The 22190-nt window shown below is 56.9% G+C and overlaps 1 protein-coding gene across 2 annotated transcripts; it reads left to right on the top strand.

Annotated features, from left to right (window-relative positions):
* Nucleotides 1–2988: 2988 nt before the first annotated feature.
* STXBP1 (syntaxin binding protein 1) lies at nt 2989–22183 on the top strand. 2 transcript variants are annotated; one of them, XM_071766528.1, is made up of 20 exons: nt 2997–3236; nt 11959–12008; nt 12163–12244; nt 12930–13006; nt 13186–13264; nt 13493–13596; nt 13790–13938; nt 14322–14406; nt 14591–14721; nt 15089–15196; nt 15299–15359; nt 15918–15983; nt 16149–16229; nt 16354–16492; nt 16708–16817; nt 16951–17052; nt 17307–17392; nt 18341–18495; nt 19329–19452; nt 20516–22183. In XM_071766528.1, exons 1-19 carry the CDS (start codon nt 3200–3202, stop codon nt 19436–19438), a joined length of 1812 nt encoding a protein of 603 aa, XP_071622629.1. In that variant the 5' UTR covers nt 2997–3199; the 3' UTR covers nt 19439–19452; nt 20516–22183. The 2 variants fall into 2 exon arrangements, with proteins under 2 accessions (XP_071622630.1, XP_071622629.1); XM_071766529.1 differs by lacking the exon at nt 19329–19452 and having other exon boundaries at nt 2989–3236.
* Nucleotides 22184–22190: the final 7 nt, after the last annotated feature.

Genomic DNA, 22190 nt, shown 5'->3' with positions numbered 1-22190 from the left:
GCCCGGCCCCACGGTGCCGTGCCCGTGGCTGCAGGGCTGGGCCCTGTGGGCTGGGGCAGCCTCATTCCCACTGACTCCAGCGGGTTTTGCTGTGTCGGAACAGCTCTCCGAGATAAGCGGGTGATTAAGCAGTGCTGAATCAGGCCTGACACGGCCCCGGCTTTTGCTGAATCAGGGCTGGTGCCCCGGGTAGGATCAATCACCTACAGCATGGGCAGAGGGATGGAGAGCACCAGCTCCAGACTGGACTTAGTTGGGGAGCGACTGGGGGACCCCTGCAACCCTCTCCAAGGCAGCCCCAGGGGGTTCTGGCAGGCGGCATGGGGGTCGGGGGGGTTCCCAGGATGGTCACCCCCACCCTTCCATCCACCTGGTGAGGGAGCACCCACCCCGCCTGCCAGCGCCTCGCTGCAGAGAAGGGACCCCCGGGGCCGGGGGACCGCAGACCCCCGGGCGGGAGGAGGGCGGCTCCTGTGGATCACCATTCCCCTCTGCTGGTCGGGACTGGGATAACTGGTGGCTGTCAGCCTGGGCCTTGGCAGAGGAGCCTGCGGAGGGTGACACAGCCAGGATGTCCCCGACACTGCCACCGGCATGGCATGGGGCATGGGGCATGTGGCATGGGGTATGGGATGGGATAGAGATGGGATGGAGATGGTATGGAAATGGGATGGGAATGGGGCATTGGGTGGGCATGGCATGACATGGGGCGTGGGATGGGATGAGGCATGGATTGGGATGAGGCATGGATTGGGATGGGGAAGGGAATGGGATGGGGATGGGGCATGGGATGGGCATGGCATGGGATTGCATGGGCATGGGACATGTCATGGGCACTGACAGTGTCGTGTGGCATGGGGATGGGTGCCAGCATGGCATGGACATGGTGACAGCCCATCTGCCTTTGGCAGAGGCACCAACATGGGCAGGAGGGGGGTGGGATTGGGCACCAGCACTGGCACAGGCAGAGACACGGGCATGAGCACCAGCACCAGCATGGCCATGGCGTACTGGCACCAGCATGGGCACCAGGATGAGCACAGGGAAAGGGCATGGACACCAGCATGGAATGGGACATGGCAATGGGCACCATTATGGGCCTGGGGTGTGTTTGTGGGTTTGAAACATGGGCACAGAACACAGGGCATGGGGGTGGGAATGAGATAGGGCATGGGGATGGATCATGGGCATGGTCCCTGCTTGCAGGCTGCTGCAGGGACCCTGGAGGGGCTGGGGGCTCTGCCACCCACCTGGATCTTCCAAAGAGCTGGGACATCACATCGTGCCAGGACCTGCAGCCACCACTCCTGCCTTGGCACCAGGGAAAGGAAAAAAAATATATCTGAGTAATGATGAGGAGCTGCAAACAGTGGGAAAACCCAAAGCACAAAGCCTGAAAACACCGGATTATTAACCCTGGGCAGCTCACAAAGCTCACAGAACAAAGCTTTTGTCCTGAGCAGGGACAAAAGGGACACTGTGCCTTCCCTGTCCCTGCAGCCACCTTCCCCTGGGATGAATTCCTGGCCCCGGGGTGAGTCATTTGGCTTCAGTGTCACCCGCTTGGCTCTGCCTGCACTGAGGGTGGGGTGGGAGCAGCCTCCCTATTCCACACCCTCTGATGGTGAATGGATGCATTCTCCAGTGGGAGAAAGCCTGGGGGTCTCCCCTCTCCCAGGGGCTCTGGAAAACCCAGGGGACTCCAAAAGGGCCCAGGGAAACTCTCACACTCTCCTCAGGCTGCCCCATGGATGCCTCTGAGTTCCTATGTGCACCTGGAGGGTCCTCCTGAAAGAGGGGCAGGAGGTCAGCAGGATCTCTTGGTGCTTCCCACCAAGGACTCAGGGGGTTGCAGGACATCTCCATTTCTCCCAGTAGGACACACCTCCAGCATCTCAACCATTTCTAGTTAAACTTTTAGGGCTGAAAAATCCCAGAGTGAGGCCTTCCAGTCCAGAGTCCTTAGGAAAGAACCAGCAAGGAGGGATCAGGATGTGGCATCATCTCCCCCCCCTTCCCTCCTCCCCCCCCCCTTCCCAGTGCTAAAGACATCCTCAAACTTGTCTTTGAAGAGCACCAGGTTCAGCAAGCTCCCTCCAATTTCTGGACCCTAAGACTGGTCCCTTGTCTCGTCTTCCTAGGCTGTTCAGGCAGGGTTATATCCCAGGCACAGAGAAATGATGCTCAACCTGGCTGAGAAGATTGATGGGGAGATGGAAAGCAACACAACCACCTCTCTCTCCACAGCCAGATGGTATTTATAGCCTGGTGTTGGCAGAGAGTCCAGCAGCTCTGACAAACCCAGCTCTGCCTCAATTTTTAAGGAAGTGTTGAAGAGAACAGGAACCAAAGCAAAGGACTGAGGTGTTTGCCCCAGCTAGGGGCTGCTGGGGAACCCAGGAGTCCAGGCCTGGGACCTCATCACCCTGCTATCCCTCCAGGTCCTTCTCTGCTGTCCCCAGGCAATCCTTGTCCTTCCTCACCTTGGAGAGCCATGGGGTGAACATTTATATGGCTATAAATATATATAACAAGGAACAAGAGAATGGTTTGGGTGGGAAGGACTTTTAAAATCATCCCATCCCCCTGCCATGATCAGGGACACCTCCCACCAGCCCAGGTTGCTCCAAGCCCCATCCAACCTTCAACACTGCCAGGGATGGGGCAGCCACAGCTTCTGGGGGCAACCTGGGGCTCAGCACCCTCACACCAAAGAATTTCTTCCTCATGTCCCACCTCAGTCTCCCCTCTGCCAGGTTAAAGCCATTCCTCTTCATCCCATCCCTCCAGGCCCTTGTCCAAAGTCCCTCCCTATATAAATATATAGGGTGTAGGAAGAGGAACATACAGGCTGCCCGGGGGACACCCGGTGCCTTGGGGCGCCCTCCCCCGCGGGCGGGCTCTGCGTTGCGGCGGGGGGCGGTGCGGGGGCGGTGCGGAGCGGTGCGGGGCGGTGCGGAGTGACGCGTATCCCGCCCCCCCGCCCCTCCCCTCCGCGCAGTCAGCTGAGCCTCCGCGGCCGCCGGAGCCCGCGGCCCCCCCGCCCGTTCTACACCCCCCCCCCCTCCCAATCCACGTCCCCGTCCCTCCCTCCGCATCCTTGCGCCGCCACCCGCAGCCTCGCCCGGGTCTGTGTGTGTGTGCCCCCCTCCCCCAAAATCCTTCCCCATCCGCTGCGGACCCCCCCTGGCACGGAGACATGGCCCCCATCGGACTCAAGGCCGTAGTGGGAGAAAGTAAGATCCGCGTCCGGCCGCGCTGCTTGCGCACCCCGCGGTGGGAAGGGCGGGGGGTATGAAACTGACCGGGGAGGGGGACACACACACAGGAGTGCCCAGGCTCCGAACGCCCTTTGCCGGGGGTGGGGGGATGCTGCGGATGCGCAACATGGACCCTCGGGGTGGCATCAGCCCCCGGCTTCGGAGGAGCCGGGGGGCGGGATCCCCTCGTGGGGCAGCCGGCTGGACGGGGGGGTGGTGCTCGTGGTAGTTGTTGTTTCCCTCTGCGTTTTATTTATATCATTTTATTAGGGGGGTTGTTGAGGCTCTTGGGATTTTTTCTGCAGTGCTGAGGGAGAAGGGGGGGCGGTGGGTAGGGGGGGGATTAAAAGGGAAGTGTGACACGTTTGGGTCTTCCCCCCCCCACCTCTCCCGGACTCCTAAACCGAGGGGCGATCACCGCATAATGGTGAGACCGCAACCGGGAAAGCCCAATCGCCCCCGCGTCGGGGGGTTGGGGCAGGGGGTGACTGTCACAGGGATGCCCGTGTGTCCCCCCCAAGCCCCTCGGCGGTGCCAGGCCGGCCGCCCCTCGCCTTTGTCTGCAGCAAATCGCCCTTTAATGGTGGTTTGTTGGCTTGGCTTATTTTTATTATTTATTTTCATTTCCCCGGACGTGACTTCGCTTCCTTGATCCCAGGGAGGCCTTGGGCCCCCTTCCCTTTCCCTTCCCCTTCCCCCTACCCCAAAATCTTTTCCCTCCCGGGGTATTTCGGCGCCCTTTGGGGTCGCGATCCACCAATGCTATTTTGGGCGGCCGGGGCAAGGGGAGGGGGGGCAGGCATGGGGGGAAGGGAGCAGCCCCGGGTTTGCTTCCTCCTTCCCCCGGCTGTTGCAAAGCGATATTTTCAACGTCTTTATGGCGCGGGGAAGGGTGTGTGTGTGTGTGTGTGTGTGTGTGTGTGTTACACAAAACGCCGGACTCTGAGGTGGCGGTGGTGTGAAGGGTGGGGGTTCCTTTGCCCGCCGCAAAATAAAAGCGAAAAATCCGTATTTGCAACATAACAATTAAAAAAAAGAACTAAATAAAGATCAGGAACCAGTAGAAACTTCCCGCAGCCATGAAAAGCCTTTCTTCTCCCTCCCCTCGCATGATTTATTTCCGTGGCACCGTGGCCGGATCTCCTTCTTTTTTTTTTTTAATCTTGGGGGTGGTGGTGGTGTATGTTTGGTGTGTAATTTGGCGAGGATTTGGTGGTGTATTTTTTTTTTCCGGCATCCCCCGCGTTGTGCATCGGAACCCTCCCGCGCAGGCTGCGGATGGTGCGGCCGGGGCTGGTGGTGTGATCGGGTGGGTGGTGATGGACATAGCGGGGGGGGGTGGGATATGATATATCCCCCTGGATTGATCTCCCTAGGTCCCTCAATCCCTGGATTTGTTCCCAATCGTCACCTGCCCCGGGGTCTGGGGGGGGGGGAGGGAGGAGAGGTTTGCACTATCTCTGCTCCGTCCCCCCCCAACCGCCCCCAGCATCCTGCATTGGGGATTAGAGCTGCAAAATGAAGGGGAAAAGGGCAGGGGAATGTTGTTTTTCTGCTGCAGGATCAGTTTGAGGTGGGGGGAGGTTGATATTGCTAGGTTTTCTTTTGGGGGGACTGCATATTTTTCCCCAGCTGGGCAGGGGAGGGGGGAAGATGGACCAGCCCCTCCCAGGCAGGGCCCCATCCTTTGCCCTGTCTACAGAGGGGACACAGACCACTGCCTGTCCCTTATTTTCACTGATTGAAATGAAAATTTCATTGCACTGAGACAGGCTGGGAAGGAGCACAGACACACACACACACACACATGAAAATCTGGCTCAGTCCTTCTCTTCAGGCTTTACCAACAATCCGCTTGGGTTTTGGTTTGCTTTGTTTTTTTGGGTTTTTTTGTTTGCTTGGTTGTTTTTTTCCCCTGGAAAATGCCATTGCAGGCTGGGAACCAGGAATTGGTCTGTGGACACGGGTGCTGTGGGGGAGGCGTGGGTGTCTGGCAGGAGGGAGCAGGGTTTGGGCAAGCAAAATGCTGCATAGGATCCTGCGGGGTCCAACCCTCCCCTCTCACCAGGGCTTGGAAGCTCCTGGCCTTGGTGTCTCAGCTCCTTCCTTGAGGTGCTGTCTGCAGCTGGAGCTGCTCCCCCAGGTAGCCAAACCTCCCCCTTTTCCTGGCCACCGGTGGGGCTAGCACAAGATTTTCCTCTGCTTTCCGTCACTGCGCCAGCCAGGTTATCCCCTAAGGCTGACCTGCAGGAGAAGATGCTTTCTCAGAAGGAGCAGGAGGTCCAAGGCTGGGGCAGGATATATCTCCACTGGGCTCCTTCCCGAGGAGGGAAGGAAGGAGGGAAGGAAGGGATGCTGCCGGGTTGCCATGGCTCACTCCACCATCACCCCTCCCCCCAAGCTGCATTCTGTCCTGGCTTCCCTCCAGACCCGGATTATTCTCCTGACCAGCTGGTGCCATAACAGGACAAGTTTGGGAGGCCCCTGGGAGAGGTGGGCAGGGGGATGAGGTGGATGAGTGTTGCAGGAATTGGGCAGAACTGGATTGTCACACACACACACACCCTGAGGAGCTTTGGGTGCATGCTGGGGGACTGTCCCCACCATGCCCTGCAGTGTCCTGCAGCCATGGCTGCATCCCTCCGGGAACTGCTTTCATCTGACCAGGGCTGGAGCTCAGTATGCTTAGCCCCAGGGGGGATGTCCTTCTGGTGTGTCTTCTGCTACTTCTCTGGCCACCTCCTGGGGAACCCCACTGGAGACCCAGTTGCTTTGCTCTGGTGCTGGATAGAAAAATCTTAACCTAACCCACCATCACTTGGACATTCTTCCCATCCTCTCTTGTCCCAGCCGTTTCCTTGGATCTTCTCAGGGCAGCCTGCCTCAAACTTCTCCTGCCCAGCTTGGTCCTTGCTCTCCTGCAGCACCCTGCAGGGGGCAGGAGGATGGGTTTACTTCACCCAACCCTCAGCAGCAAGGCAAGGTGTGCCATGATGCAGAGGTGACACCTGCACAGTTCCTGCCACCACGGTGGGATGGTACAAGACACATGGAGGGTATGGAGGTGGCACTGGGCTGGATCTGAAAACTCTTGGACCCCTTCACCTGGAAGAGGAGAGAAACCTCTCTCAGGGCTTCCTTTAGCTGGTCTCACTGTCATGGACCAATGGGAGAAGCAGAGGAGCTGCAGGACAAGGGAGCACCCTGCTCCCTCCCAGAGACAGCAGGAGAACACCTTCCCCCATGACACCATCTCATCCTTCCATGGAGCATCCTCCACAGTGCTGACCAGTGCCACTCCGAAGAGCCCCACCATTAAATCCCACCTGGATGAGGTCCAGTGGGCCCTCAGCACCCATGTGCAGTACTCAGAGCTGTACCATGTCACCCAGTGTCCCCATCTGTACCTCTCTGGGGTTCACCCTTGCCAGGCCCGTGCTGAGATGTGATGACTCAGGGACTCAGCTGCACCTCCAGGGACAAGGGAGGTGGCATGGGCAGGGCTGCCAGCCTGCTGCCAGCCTTGGGGCACAGCCAGGGACCTGGGGACCTGCTCCTGGGTTGCTGGTGCCCGAGTCACCCAGGGTGCTGGGGCACCTCACAGGTCCCACCACCCCTTTGCTGAGGGCATGGGGAGACTGAGGATGCTGAGGGTGCTCCAAGCCCGTCTTGGGGTTCAGGGCACAAGGTTTGTGTCCTTCCCTAGAGCCAGGGAGCAGAGGGAGAAGAGGCACAAGGGTGGCTGGTCCTGGTGGGACCATGGCAGGGATGCACCCTGCACCCTCCAGCCAGCACGGGGAGCAGAGCCTCCACTGGAGAGATTGAGTGAGGAGGAGAGGGTCTCTGCACCCTGTCTCCCATGGGTGGGAGGTGTTTCCTGGGCAGCCCATCCTAATCCCCAGCTCTGGGAGTCCTGGGGGTGCTGTGGTGTTGCCCACCCACCCTGTGGATGCAGGAGCAGGCTCCTGGCAAAGCTTCTGCTGGGGCTGTTAGCTTTGTCACCAGGCTCTGTCTCGCCTCCCATGTCAGCTCGGAATTGGAAAAGCCTGAAATAATACATGCACAGCTCAGGGCTCATCTTCCCACGCAGCACAGAGCAATTTCAGTCACCAAACTGCTGTCTGCACCCGGGGCTGAGAAATCCTTGCCCATGGAAGGTCACCAAGAATGACAAACCTCACCTTGGCAGCAGTGCATCCACCCTCGTGTCTGCATGGGCAAGAAGGTTGAAAAAGCCACTGGCATAGAGGGTTTAGTCTCTTCCCTGTGAAAAAAAAAACAGAACAGGAAAAGGAAAAGGGGAGGGGAAAAAAAAGAGAAGGGGAAAAGAAAAGAAAAGGAAAAAGGAAAGGGAAAAGAAAAAAGAAAAGGAAAGCAAAGCAAGGTCTGGATCTAATTCCTCTGCACCTGTCAGGGAAAACATCCCAGGAGAGATCTCTTCCCCAAAAACCCAACACATTTCAGAAGAGAAGCATCATCACATGGTTTTCAGTTGCATGCTGAGAAGCAGATGCTGCGGCCACCAACTCCCTGTGCAGGGAAGGAATTTCTCTTGGCTTTTGGAGAGGGCAGAAACAGAGCAGGCTGCAGGCGCATTCATTTGTGGGCTCCCACATTGCCCACGTACACACACACACATGTCCACACACGTGTTGCAGGGTGATGTCTGGAGGCCATCAGGTGGTTTGGTGTTGTGTCACCAGGAGAGCAGCAAAGGCCACGTGGAGTTGGAGCAGCTCAGCTGCACATCAGTGGCTCTCCATCCCATCCCATCCCATCCCATCCCATCCCATCCCATCCCATCCCATCCCATCCCATCCCATCCCATCCCCAGCATCTGTGTGGGCACGGGGCACCAGCCCAACCTGGATTCAAGGAATCATAGGATCATAGAATGTCAGGGGTTGGAAGGGACCTCGAGATCAAATCCAACCCCCCTACCACAGCAGGATCACCCGGGGCAGCCCACACAGGACACATCCAGGTGGGATTTGAATGTTTCCAGGGAAGGAGACTCCACAACCTCCCTGGGCAGCCTGGGCCAGGGCTCCCTCACCCTCACAGCCAAGAAATTTCTCCTCATGCTAAGGTGGAAGTTCCTATGTTCTTCAACCTTAAACCCATTATTCCTTGTCCTATTAGTGGGCACCACTAAAGGAATTGGCCCCTTCCTCTTGGCACCCACCCCTCAGATATTTATATAGACATTCCCACCAAGCCAAGCCTGAAAAGCCCCAGTTTGTTGCTGTTCTTGCTCCCTCTTGCTTCAAGGCAGAGAGAAATCAGCTCAGAAAGTCATGGTCACATGTAGGGGAGAGTGACTTACCCCTGGGAGAATGTCCCCCCCCTCCAGGATGCTGTGACACCCCATGTGTGCCATCCTGCTGCAGGAAAGCTCTTGGTTCCTCTTGGCACTGACAGCACCTACAGCTGGGTGCAACATCTCCCCTTGGGATTGGGAACAACCCCTGTGGATTTTACCCCGTGTCTCCAGTGAGGTCAAGGAGAGCCATTTGTGGGTGGAATCATGCATTTCCCTGATTTCCTTTTGGGAGTTGGAGGTCTCCAGGTCTCTGTCCTCCTCTCCAGGCTTGGATGATGTCTCATGGTTCTGGCCAGCAGGTGGAAATCCCTCCATCCTTCATGAGAGCTGTGCAGAGAGGAGAAAATAATCAGGGTCATGGTGATTACAGTGACTAATCCCTCAAGCCAGAGTCCCAGCAGCCACACAGCTCCCCAGGGCAGGAGAAATACTGCTCAGTGTGGCTTGGACGTGTGGCACCTTTCTCCAGCAGCTGTGAGGTAGATGTGGCTGTGCTGCTCCAGATGTGAAAATATCAGAGCTCACCTGATCCAGTGGTGAGGGGAGAAAAGGGTGAAGCTGAGCCTGGGTGATTGTGCCCTTGGAGGAATTATTGCAGCTGGATGGCTGCACCAGCAGCAGGTTTCTCTGGGAGAACATGTCCAAGGCAAAGGTCTTCCAGGTGGGCACCAGAAATAATCCAGTGATAAAAAGAGGTGTTGAGGGCATGAACTGCTGGAGGGGAGATGGTTGAGATTTGCTTGGCTTATGGACATGGTGGTCTCCAGACTCATCTCATCCCTGAGACTGCACTGAAGGACGTCAGATGGGCTTTGTCTCCTGTAAATGAAGTTATTCTCTATGTCTTGAGTGGGGTTGATGGTCTCCTTGCCTCCTCTGGTCCATGAAGCCTATTTTATTGAGGACTGCTTGGAGATGGTACACTGAGACCTAGAGATGCCCCCTGAGGGTGTCCAGAGGTAGATCCCTGCTCTACTACATCCACACCTCATTGTATCTGTGTAACATTCACACTGCCTTAAGCAATTAGTTAATGAACCAGCACAAAAGCAGTTCTCAAGCCAACCCAAAGCCAAACATGTGCATCTTGGAGATGCAGTATGACAGCTTTTTAAGAGAAGTGGGTCTGGAGCAGACCTCACCGTGGATTTCAGTGATCTAGTTCTCCAGAGCTGCTCTGGGATGCTGGATCTCAAACAGAGGATGTGTGAGGAGAGTAAAGGACCCGAGTCCTGCTTGGGACAGGAAAAAGCCTATGGTGAGCACCACCCTGTAGGACCTTGGGCAATTCCTGCAGCCTGCTGCCCAGCCATAAGGCAAATCCATCTTCCCTTACCTCAGGCCAAGGTGTGCAGGTCCTGGGACGTGGCAGCAAAGTAACATTCCTGAGCAGCAGGACTTTGGCCTCCTGCATTGCTCCAGGAGGGAAGAGCTTGGCCATGGCTGCTGGCACAGACCAGGCTTGGGTCTGAAATATCCTTGTGCTCCAGGATGCCGTGGTGGCCAGGACGAGGTCTTGGTGCTTCCACTTAGTGGTGGAGGTCAGAACTCATGAGGTTTCAGGCTCTTTTGGAAGCAGGATGCTGGGCATCCCAACAGGAATGTGTGTCTGCAGGCTGCAGTGGCTCCCAGCTCTGTTGGTGTGGGTGCAAGGGATGGCAGCGTTGGTCCCTGCTCCTCCAGCAGCAGTTGGAGGCATGGGCTTGGTTGTCTCTGCCATGAGCAAGTGAGGCAAGGCAGGCTTGGAGAAAGGCAGCTCAGAATAAATAACGAGCTAAGCCTCTTGGATTGATGGATGATGGGCTTGAGTCCTACTAGGCCACCATGTCACCAGCTCCTGGCCCGCCTGGAAAGCGATGCAGGGGGTGATTCTCATGCCATGTGTCACCCCAAGAACCTCACTGCAGGCAGGGTCTGGGGGAGGGGGTTGCTCTCACGCCTGCATGGTTGCACTTTCAGGACCATGTTATTCAAGAGGTCCTCTGTTGGTGAGATGAGTTGCCTTGTCCACAGGCACTGATGTTGGAGGATAAGCCCAGAGCTGTCTGCATCATCTGCTCAGTAGAAATTGTCATTCAAGTTCTTCCAGCCTGAAGGAAGTCAGTGTGGCAGGTCTAGAAGAGCCTAGTGCTGAAGGCACTGGAGGAGATCTGCATACACATTGTTTTCCCCTGAAACATGGTTTGTTTCCAAGATGAAAAGCTTGACTGTGAGTGTCACTGGCTGATGTTAGAGCCCCAAAGCTCTGCCTGGCCAGACCACTTGGGGACATGGGTGGCAGCAGCTGACCTCCTAATGTAAGGACGTGTCCCCACCACTCCCCAAGAAGCATCCAGGCTTGGCTGGAGGACCTTGGGCAACAGAGCTGGGAATCTGTTGCTGAGGCTATAGCTGAGTGCAGAATTGTTTCAGGGATCTTGTATCTGCTGCCATCCCTTCTCCTGCTAGGAGGTTCCCTTTCTGTGCCATCCTTGGCCACCCACAGCATTTAGCATTGTCTTCTTGGTCCACCCAAGTGCTAACAGACCACTCATCCCTCACCCAGAGGACACTTGGGAGGTGCAGGTCATGGCCACATCTCCTCCAAACAGGCCACTGGAGTCTCAAACTTTTGCTTGGGGTGATGTCCCATGGCTTGAGGGCCCTGGAGTCTCTTTGGAGGATGCTCTGTGGATCTGCCTCTTCCCTGACCCATGAGGGTTTTGGGGACACCCCTCATCCCCCAGCCCAGATGCTCAGCCAGCACTTGTGTCCAGCAGGAGGGCAAATACCTCTTCTGGTGAGGCTGGAAACCACCTTCCTACAGCTCAGCCCCCACAAGGTGATGTCCCCATCCTGCTGGCAGGGTCACCTGCACCCCACGGGGAGCACCCATGAGGTGCTCATGCCTGGGTGTCCCACCAGGTGTCCCCCATCCCCATGGGGTCCCTGGGGACCTGCTGGTGGTGCCATCCTGGCTGGTTGCATAAGCTGGATGGGATTGAGGGGATTACAAGGAGGAGGCTGAGGGCGCTGGGTTCTTGTTTCTAAAAGAAGCTCTTAAGCTGCTGTTGTTTTCCTGGTGCTTGGGATTAGGGCTGAGACATGGGGGGTGGCCCCCAGAGACCCCCCCGACCCTCTCTGTCTCCCCCCCAGCATGGACACCATCTGTTAGTGCCAAGCAGAGGGGGAAAACCTGGCTGGGGAGGGGGAGGGTGACCATCCCCTCCTGGGGACCCCAAAGCACCCCCCATCTCCTCCCCAGCTCCCCAGGAGGGGCACTGGGGGAGCAGGGCTGGATGTGGCCCCCAGGATGGGTGGGGAGTCTGGTGCCCTGGTCTGGGGGGGGACTTGGGGTGTTGACCCCCCCCCCTCTCTGTGCTCCCTCTCTTGCAGAGATTATGCACGATGTGATCCGGAAAGTGAAGAAGAAGGGGGAATGGAAGGTGAGCCCTAAACCCTGGGGAGGGACCAGGAGAGGAGGAGGAGGAGGGTGGGGAGGAGGAAGCAAGGAAGGGGGTGGGCAGGGAGCCCCCGAGGGTGAGGAATGGGTGTTGAAGGGACAGTTCCTTGCCCTCAGCTCACAGCCCCTCTCCCCAGGTGCTGGTGGTGGACCAGCTCAGCATGCGGATGCTCTCCTCCTGCTGCAAGATGACAGACATCATGACTGAGGGCATCACAAGTGAGTGCAGCCTCTCCCAGCTCAGCCTAGAAAACTGCTGTAGGAAGGGCGGAACCTCCCTTTTGGACCCCAAAGGCATCTCCAGGCTGGCCCAAGCCAGTTGAGTTGGTGACACGGCCCCCGCCCAGCCCCATCCCACCTTGGGATGCAGACATCCTACCACCCACTGCTCATGGATGGATATCTTGGTGCCAGATTGATGTTTCCCACCCTCCATCCCTCCAGCACCTTGTCTCCTGGCAAAATGTCAGTCTGAGGAGAAAACCAGGTGTTCCCTTATGTTAACCCTATAAATAGCTCCCTGCAGCACTCAGAAAGGAGAAAGAAAACCCACGCTGGGCATCAGAAGGTCTTGGAGCTGTAGGTACCACTAGAGCCTCAGCCATGGGGTGTCTCCTCCAGCAGTGGGGTGTGAGAATAGACCAAGACAACAGTGGCACAGGCTGTGACCAACCCCTGCCCCAGCCCCAGGACAAGGACAACCCCTGCCCCAGCTCCAGGATGAGGACAGCCCCTGCCCCAGCTCCTGGGTGGGCAGAAACCAGTGGCTGGGGATATTTTAAATGCAGAAGGATTGGCAGGGCTGGTGCTGTGCTGCCCTGGGACACCCAACAGCCCCATGTGTAGCTGAGTGCCCCCAGCCACCCCCATCCCTGCCATGGCCCCTGCTTTGTCCCCCCAACAGTTGTTGAAGACATCAACAAGCGCCGGGAGCCCCTGCCCAGCCTGGAGGCTGTCTATCTCATCACCCCCTCTGAGAAGGTGGGTACCTGGGGCATGGCCTTTGGCTATGGGGAGGGGGGGTGCCCATGGGAAGCATCTGGGGGACACAGCAGAGCTGCAGAGCTTCCCCTGTGCCTGGAGGGGGGACACGGGGTGACCCTGCAGAGGTGCCCCTGGTGCCACCATGCCCAGCCCAGCTGGTCCCTGCTCTCTTGCAGTCCATCCACTCTCTCATCAATGACTTCAAGGATCCCCCCACCTCCAAGTACAGAGCTGCCCACGTCTTCTTCACTGACTGTGAGTACCTAGAAGGGAGGGAGAGTCCCTGGCACTGAAACAAGGTGGAAGGAAGAGGGGATGGAGGGATGTTACAGAATCACAGTAAGGTTTGGGTTGGAAGGGACCTTAAGGATCATCAAGATCCAGCCCCCTATATGGGCAGGGACACCTCCAGTGATGGAGGGGTGGAGGGATGGTGGGGAAGTGGAGGGATAGTGGAGGGATGCTGAGTTCCCTCCCTTGCAGCCTGCCCTGATGCCCTCTTCAACGAGCTGGTGAAATCCCGTGCTGCCAAGGTCATCAAAACCCTGACAGAGATCAACATTGCCTTCCTCCCCTCTGAGTCCCAGGTGAGGCTGGGCTGGGGACTGTCCCAGGGTCTGGGGCAGTGGGGGATGCTCCAGTCCTCCTGGGGACCTTCCTCTGGCCTTGAATCTGGTGGCCAAACCCACATGGGGTGTCCTGGGAGGGGGGAGTGGGTTTGCTCTCCAGATATCCTTCACCCTGGCTCCTCTCTGACCTCCCTCCCTCTGCCTCTCCCAGGTTTACTCCCTGGATTCAGCTGACTCCTTCCAAAGCTTTTACAGCCCCCACAAGGCTCAGATGAAGAACCCCATCCTGGAGCGCCTGGCTGAGCAGATTGCCACTCTCTGTGCCACGCTGAAGGAGTACCCAGCTGTGCGGTACAGGGGGTAAGGGCAGCAAGCTCAGGACACCCCCCCCGAGCACCTGAACCCCCCCCCAGCAGCCTGGTGGAGCTGGGGATGTGCTGAGCACAGGGGCATGGATGTGGTGCTGGTGGGGATGGAGGCAGAGGGATGGAGAGATCCACGTGTAGTGTGGAAAGACAGACTTAAAGATGCTCTGGAGAGTGTGCTGTGGGGGTTGGAAACCTAAAATCCAAGTGTCAGCTCATCTAGAGGAGACATGGAAAAGCTGGGCACCCTGGGTAGAGGTGGAGGGGGGAAGCAAAGCCTCCTGAGGTCCCTCCTCTCCCACGAGCCAAGGGACGTGGCATGGGGAAACCAGCAGCTCCTCCCCATCCCATGCTGACCTCTCCTCCTGCCTCCTCCAGGGATTACAAGGACAATGCCATGCTGGCACAGCTCATCCAGGACAAGCTGGATGCCTACAAGGCTGATGACCCCACCATGGGCGAGGTGAGCAGGGCTGGTGCCAGCAGCCCTGGGGGATGCTTCACTCCTAAAGTGCCCCTTGACCTTTGCCATGAGGCAGTCACAGACCCCAAATGGGTACCACAAGATGGTCCCAGCTTCTACTGACCACCTGTGGGGCTGGAGGAGCCCCTGGCCTCACTGCTGATGGCTGCCCCCACCTCTGCAGGGTCCGGACAAGGCTCGTTCCCAGCTCCTCATCCTGGACCGTGGCTTTGATCCTGCTTCCCCAGTGCTGCATGAGCTGACCTTCCAGGCAATGAGCTATGACCTGCTGCCCATCGAGAACGATGTCTACAAGTGAGTCCCCCATGGCACCCCCAGGTCCAGCCCTGGGGTGGGAGGTGGAAGTTCAGCCCTGAAGCCTGAGCCTCAGCATCCCTCCCTCCCTCCAAGCCCCATCCAACCTTCAACACTGCCAGGGATGGGGCAGCCACAGCTTCTCTGGGCACCCTGGGCCAGGAGCTCAGCACCCTCACCCCAAAGAATTTCTTTCTCAGATCTCCTCTCTATCTCCCCTCTTTCACCCTGAAACCCTTCCCCCTCATCCTATCCCTCCATGCCTATGTAAAAAGTCTCTCTCCAGCTTTCCTGATAAATAAGAGCCACAAAGACCACATGCCCCCCAGCCCTGTCCCCCCTGTGACACTCCCTGCCCTCTCCCCAGGTACGAGACGAGTGGCATTGGGGAAGCCCGGATTAAGGAGGTTCTCCTGGATGAGGACGATGACCTCTGGGTCACCTTGCGCCACAAACACATCGCTGAGGTGTCCCAGTGAGTGTCCCCCTGGGCTGGGAGGGAGGTTGGCTCAGGGTTGCCACCCCCCGTGCAGTCAGGGTCCCCTCCCCACTGACTGCTGTCCCTTCCTCTCCCCAGGGAGGTGACCCGCTCCCTGAAGGAATTCTCTTCAAGCAAGAGGATGAACACGGGTGATAAGGTGACCATGGGCTGGCAGATGTTGAGTCGCCTGGGGTCACCTGATGGGGACCTCTGCAAAGGGCTGAGGGTGCTCAGGGCCCTGATGGGGGGAGAGGATTGAGGGGGGTGTTGGTCCTACACCTGTAGCTGGGGAACTGGGGTGTCTGAGGGGGAACACTGTGCCATGGGGGTGGGTTTGTCTCCAGGATGGTGCCCATGCCTGCAGCCACCACCTCTGTCTCTGGCCAGTTCCCTTCCTGAGACCCTGAGTTGGTGGCAGTGAGGGGACCCTGGAGGAGGTAGGATGTAGAAGTGTCCAGAAGCTGAAAGTACCACCCCAGCCAAGCACAGGGTCTTGGAGGGGACTGGAGGGGACTTCTTCCCACTGCCCTCCAGTTTGCAGAGCTAAGACCCCCACCCACCCTTGGACACAGTGGACAACCCCTGGCAATGCCACACCCAACCCCCACGAGGGGCTCCATGGGGACAGAAGTCCTTGGCAGGGTCATCCCCTCTCTGCCTGTGGTCCCTGGGTCTCCAAGGGTGAGTGACAATGACATGTCCCCTTTCCTCACAGACCACCATGAGAGACCTGTCCCAGATGCTGAAGAAGATGCCCCAGTACCAGAAGGAGCTCAGCAAGGTAAGTGGAATGAGGAGATCTCTGCAGAGGGGCTGAGCCCACCCAGGGAAGCTCTCCCTGGAGGGTCCCTGGCCATGGGGAGGCACTGAGGCCACCATGGTGTCATGGGGACCTTGGGCCACTGCCAGCACCACCGTGGTGACTGCACCACTGGTGTCTCCCCAGTATTCCACCCACCTGCACCTGGCTGAGGACTGCATGAAGCACTACCAGGGCACAGTGGACAAGCTCTGCAGGGTTGAACAGGTACCAGCACCCCCGGCCCCACACTTCCCCCTCAGCACCCCCGTGGGGACAGCCAGGACTGGCAGCTCCTGCCCTACAGCTCAGGACTGAGCTACAGGGTGGTGAGTGCCTTTGTTCTCTGCAGGACTTGGCCATGGGCACTGATGCTGAAGGTGAGAAGATCAAGGACCCCATGAGGGCCATTGTCCCCATCCTGCTGGATGGGAATGTCAGCACCTATGACAAGATCCGCATCATCTTGCTCTACATCTTCCTGAAGAATGGTGAGGAGGAGAGCTGGGCAGGGGGGGTGAGACATGGGTGGGCAGCTCTGGGTGGCAAACAGCTCAGGGTTCAGCCAGGATAAGCCAGATTGAAAAGCTCAGCCCCGTGTCCTCAACCACCACCGAGTTGGATGTCCTCAGGTGATGATGGAGGGGCTGTGTCCCTGCTGGGTGGCATTCCTCAGGAGGACACCATCTCCCTGCTGCATTTCCAGGGATCACCGAGGAGAACCTGAACAAGCTGATCCAGCACGCTCAGATCCCAGCAGAGGACAGTGAGATCATCACCAACATGGCCCACCTTGGGGTGCCCATCATCACAGACGTGAGTCTGCACCTCGCTCCACAGCACCCTCTGCCCCCTGGGATGTCCCCATCTCCCCCCAGTCAGGGTGTTCCCAGTCCCACCACCACACAGCCCCCATGTCTCAGGGTCTTCTTCTGCTCTCCTTGCCCAGTCCACCCTGCGGCGCCGGAGCAAGCCGGAGCGCAAGGAGCGGATCAGTGAGCAGACCTACCAGCTCTCCAGGTGGACCCCTGTCATCAAGGACATCATGGAGGTGAGGGACAGGGACACGGGATGGAGCAGGCACCTGCAGGGAGCTGGGTGCTGCCAACCCTTGGCACCTCTCCTCAGCACATCTCCTCTGGGCTGTGGTGGGATGGTTTTGGAGGTCTTCTCCTGGTCCAGAGCAAATACATGCAAATGAATCCTGACCCAGCTGGGCCAGTCCTGGGCATAGAGGGGTTCTCGGGCTGGGGGCTGTGCCCACCTCCTTTCTGACCCTCCCACCTTGGGGCTCTCTGCCTGCAGGATGCCATCGATGACAAGCTGGACACCAAGCACTACCCCTACATCTCCACCCGCTCCTCCGCCTCCTTCAGCACCACGGCTGTCAGGTGGGTGTCCTGTCCCCTCCCCAGCAGCACCCACAGCACCCACCTGCAGGTCACAGAGCTGCCCATTCATCATAGAACCACAGACTGGTTTGGGTTGAAAGGTGTAGTGAAATGAGGCAACCAGGTGTTCAGCAAAAACTCACGAATAGTGCTCTGAGTCTGTTGCCCTCAGGGTTGACTAGCCTGGGTCAGTGCTATTGCTCCAGATTCCACTGACCTCTCCACTGGCTTGCTCAGGAGTGAGCTGAGCCTGTGCTTCAAGCCTCACCTTTTATTGGCCCCCCAGTCCTGCTCATGCACAGTTGGGGCCCGCCCTAATCAGGCACAGGTGGGCTTAACACAAGCTCATGCCCACTACCTGGCAATTAGTGGCACCTGGTTGCCTCATTTCACTACAAAAGGGCCTTCAAGATCATCCAGTGCCACCCCTGCCATGGTCAGGGACACCTCCCACAGCCCAGGGTGCTCCAAGCCCCATCCAACCTTCAGCACTGCCAGGGATGGGGCAGCCACAGCTTCTGGGGGCACCCTCATAGTGAAGAACTTCATCCTAATGTCCAACCTAAATTTCTTCATGGAAGGAGCAGTTAAAACATTGGAACAGGCTGCCCGGGAAGGTGGTGGAGGCACCATGCTGCAGTGGATGGTTTAGTGGTTAGGGATTGTAAGGCAGATGTGGACTTGATGATCTTGGAAGTCTTTTCCAACCGAAATGATTCCATGATTCTAAATCTCCCCTCTGCTGGTTTAAAGCCATTCAGGCATCTCGTGCCTCAGTTTCCTTCCTTGTAAGAGTGAGCAGCATGGCTGTAAAGCTGGACTTCACCTGCTCCAGCAGCCCTCTGGGAGCTGATTCCCGTGGGATTTAAGTCAAGACGTGAACTCAACGCGCAGTTGGTTGCCAAGCACCCTCCTGCCCACCCTTCATCCCTTCTCCTCTTCCTCCAGTGCCCGCTACGGCCACTGGCACAAGAACAAAGCCCCCGGGGAGTACCGCAGCGGCCCCCGCCTCATCATCTTCATCCTGGGTGGGGTCAGCATGAACGAGATGCGCTGCGCCTACGAGGTGACACAAGCCAGCGGCAAGTGGGAGGTGCTAATAGGTGAGTTGGGGACCCCCAGGATCCCCCACCCCGGCTGCTCATCCCACGCTCCCACCACCATCCAGCAAACCTCTGGCTCCAGGTGGCTGCGGGAACAGGAGCTCTGTGCAAAGGTCTTCTCCTGCCACCCCCTTGTGATGTCCCCTGGGGTCATGGCTCGCCACCCATCTCCAGGGTGAAGGGGGATGCAACCATGAGGTGCAGTGTGTGTCAGCAGGAGATGCATTTTGCTGTTGGACACTTCCAGATGGACGTGCAACTCAACAGAAGATGCATTTTTGCATCTTTTGCGTGGGTGGGTGGATGGATGGATGGATGGATGGGAGGATGAATGGTTGGATGGATGGATGGATGGATGGATGCTGAGGCTCAGGCTTCATTGCTGAAGATGCAACGGGACATGCAGCTCCTGTGCAACAGGACATGCATTGTGTGCTTTGTCTCAACACCCCAGCTTTGCCCTGGATTGTGTGTTGAGGACATGGTGGAACCCTTACCAGATGTTCCCCTGGGGAAGCACAGTTGGATACACACCTTGTATAACAGGGGCAGGAGCCCCTCACCATCTCATCTTGTCCCTGGCTGGCCTGGGGAACCTTCCTCTCACCTCCTGCAGCCACCAGCCATGTGTCCCCCCCTGGCCACCAGACCCATCACCAGGTCCATCTAACCTCTTGCCCATCTCATCCTCCGTGGATCCATCGTCCCTCTGCATGTGCCTGCGGTGCTCCAGGTGGCAACCGCGTCCTTCCTCACCCCCAGAAACAAAACAGAGGGTGTTGGGGGGAAGGGATTCTTGGTGCAGCCATCAGCCCCACTCTGTTCTCCCGCAGGTTCTACTCACATTCTCACTCCCACCAAATTTCTCATGGACCTGAGGCACCCCGACTTCAGGGACTCCACTAGGGTATCATTTGAGGATCAGGCTCCAGCAATGGAGTGAGCCAAAGAAACCAAGTAAAGGCAGCTGACTAATGGAAAAGAAACTCTTCCTCCCTTGAAGGGTTTTCTTTGAATCTTCCATTCCTCCTTTCTTTAATTTTTTTTTTTTTTTTTTTTTAATGGGTGTTGGGTTTTGTTTCCTTTTGGTTCTCCAAGAAGAAAATGCTTGCAGTTCTTCCTTCCAGTTGGAAAAGCATCCGAGTGCCACTCCATCATCCCTCTGCCATGTCTCTTGGCCTGACCTGCTCAGCTCCTTCATGCTATGAGTTCCCCCTCACTGGGGCTGGGGGCAGTGGGTTGGGGTCATGCCAGGGCCAGGCAGGGGATGGAGCACCCTGGGACACTGCCAGCTTGGTGCCAGGACTTGTCCCAGCTCTGCCTCTTCTTGTCCCCCACAGCCACCCCACCAGCTCTGGGCTTCAATGAAATACCAAGTTGATGGCCAAGCTCAGGTTTGCTCTTGGTGCCCTTGGTTGGGCAGGAGCCCCGGGATGTTGCAGACCCCCCCTGCCAGGGTTTAGCTGGTGACCCCCACCATGGCATCCCCCTGGGCCAGGGACCTGCCACCAGCACCGAGTCAGGGGCAGCAGCAGTCCAGAGCCCTTTTCCTCCTCCCTTCTCTCCCCCCCACACCAAGTGCCTGGACCCAAGGATGCTCCGTGCAGGCAGGGAAAGAGCCTGGGGGGCCCTGCAGAAGGTTCCTCTCTGCCCGTGGCTTTTTGTGTCCTGGAGTGTCCCCCTCAGGCACCACCACTCTGCATGGCCACCTCCTGGCTCCCACCTCAACTTCCCCCCCCCCCCCAACTTCATCCACCTCCTTCATTTCTCCTTTTTCATTCCGTTCCTCTTCTCCCTTCCCCCTCCCCCCCCTAAAACAAAACAACCAACCAACCTCCCCCTCCATTTTCTCGCAAGCATTTCCAGGTGTGTGGGGCCATCACCCCCAGGCCAAGCCTCACCATGGGGAGGGGGACAGCGGGGACAACACCGGGGGCATCCCGAAGGCATCACTGATGTGTGTGTCCTCCTTCCCAACCCCCCCCATCCCCTACACCTCCCTTTCCTCTGCCCCCCACAGGGTCCACGCACATCCTCACCCCACAGAAACTGCTGGACACGCTGAAGAAGCTCAACAAAACAGAGGAGGAGGGCAGCAGTTAGAGGACTCGCTGCCTGCCACCCACTCGATGCCGAACCCAAACCCCCCCTGGCCGGGCACCTGCACCCAGCCCCGGCCCAGCTTTCTCTTGTTCTTGTGTTGAAACTCCTCCCCACCCCACCCACCGCATCCTTCCTGGTCTCATTTTATCCACAGGGAGGGGACAACAGCCGGAAAAAAAAAAAAAACCCAACAAACAAACAAAACCAACCAAACAAAATATATGTATATATAAAATATTAAGGAAACAGATGCATTGTGTTTCAAAGGAAAAGAGGAACAAAAATAATCCATACATTGTAGCTGCAGCTATCCCAAGCACCTAGGAGCTCACTGCTGAGTAACCCACCTGCCCATTGCTCGCGAATGATGGTGACAAAATCAACAACAAAAACCCCAAACAAACCCTTTTTCCAAAAATTTCCCCCCTCCTTGGGGTCCCATGTGGATAGATGAACAGACGCCCCCCCCCCCCCCATGGCTTCAGCCCCTGCCTGGGCTGGGCTCTCTCTCAGCTTGGGGGGGATGGGGGGTGTCTTTCCCCACCACCTTCTTCTGGCCTGTGTGTTTCTGGGGTGGTGGAACCTGAGCTGCTTCCCACTGCAACAGTTCCCATGTGAAAAAGGGACCAAAATGGTCAAAACCTGGAGCTGGGGCCCATTGCCTCCCCCTCCCCCTCCCAAGTATTCCTGAAAATGCATATATATATATATATAAAAAATAAGACTATATATATATATATATATATCTCCGAACCCTCCCAGTGCAGCTCCCGGTGTTGTCCTGTGGTGAAGCGTTCCCAAATGTGCTGTCACCCCGAGACACCCCCCAAACCCCTCCAGGGCCCCCCCCCCCCTTCCCTTCCTTTAGACTCTGTGTATATTAATGACTGTGTCTTGTGACGTTCTTACAAGCTTGGTGTATAGTGATTTAACCAAACCTCGGGTTTTCAGTTGGGTTGTTTGGTTTGGGGTTTTTTGTTTCTTTTTTTTAAATTATTATTATTATTTGTAAAGCCCCACCCCAAGTATTGCTCCCCTCCCCTGCCATTAGATGCACTGCAATATTTTGGGGTCCATCGTTCTGTTCTCTTCCCCCTCAAGGCTGTGAATCCCTTTTTCCTTCCCCAAAATATTTCTTGCCTCATTGGTGGTTATTCCCCCACCTTTCCCTTCCCATCTGTTCCTTGCCCAGAAAGTTAAATATATATTTTTAGGGCAAAGGCTGTATCATTGCACTGATATTTGTTGGTTCCTCCTTGGTCCTCCCACCCTGTTTGAGTTCCCTCTTGGTTAGCAATGCAAATGCTTCAGGATCTTGTATGTTGGACGTTATTTTTTTTTCTGTTACAGTTATTTATATAAAAAAATAATTTATCAAAAAGGAAAACTTAAAAAAAAAAAACCAACAAAAAAACCAAACAACTAATAATAATCTAGTCTGTCTTGGAACTTGTTTACCTTGAGATTACTGGAATCTAAATGTTTGAAAGTGTTAAAGCACAACCATGTATCATCTCTGTATATCTGTTCTTCTGTACTAAAGCACTCGAGTGACTCAATAAAAGCGATCTCCATCCCTCGTGCACCCCAGG

Source organism: Heliangelus exortis, chromosome 22 (assembly GCF_036169615.1).
Source record: "Heliangelus exortis chromosome 22, bHelExo1.hap1, whole genome shotgun sequence".
NCBI classification, from domain to species: Eukaryota; Metazoa; Chordata; class Aves; order Apodiformes; family Trochilidae; genus Heliangelus; species Heliangelus exortis.
This window is presented reverse-complemented; position numbering and strand designations above follow the sequence as displayed.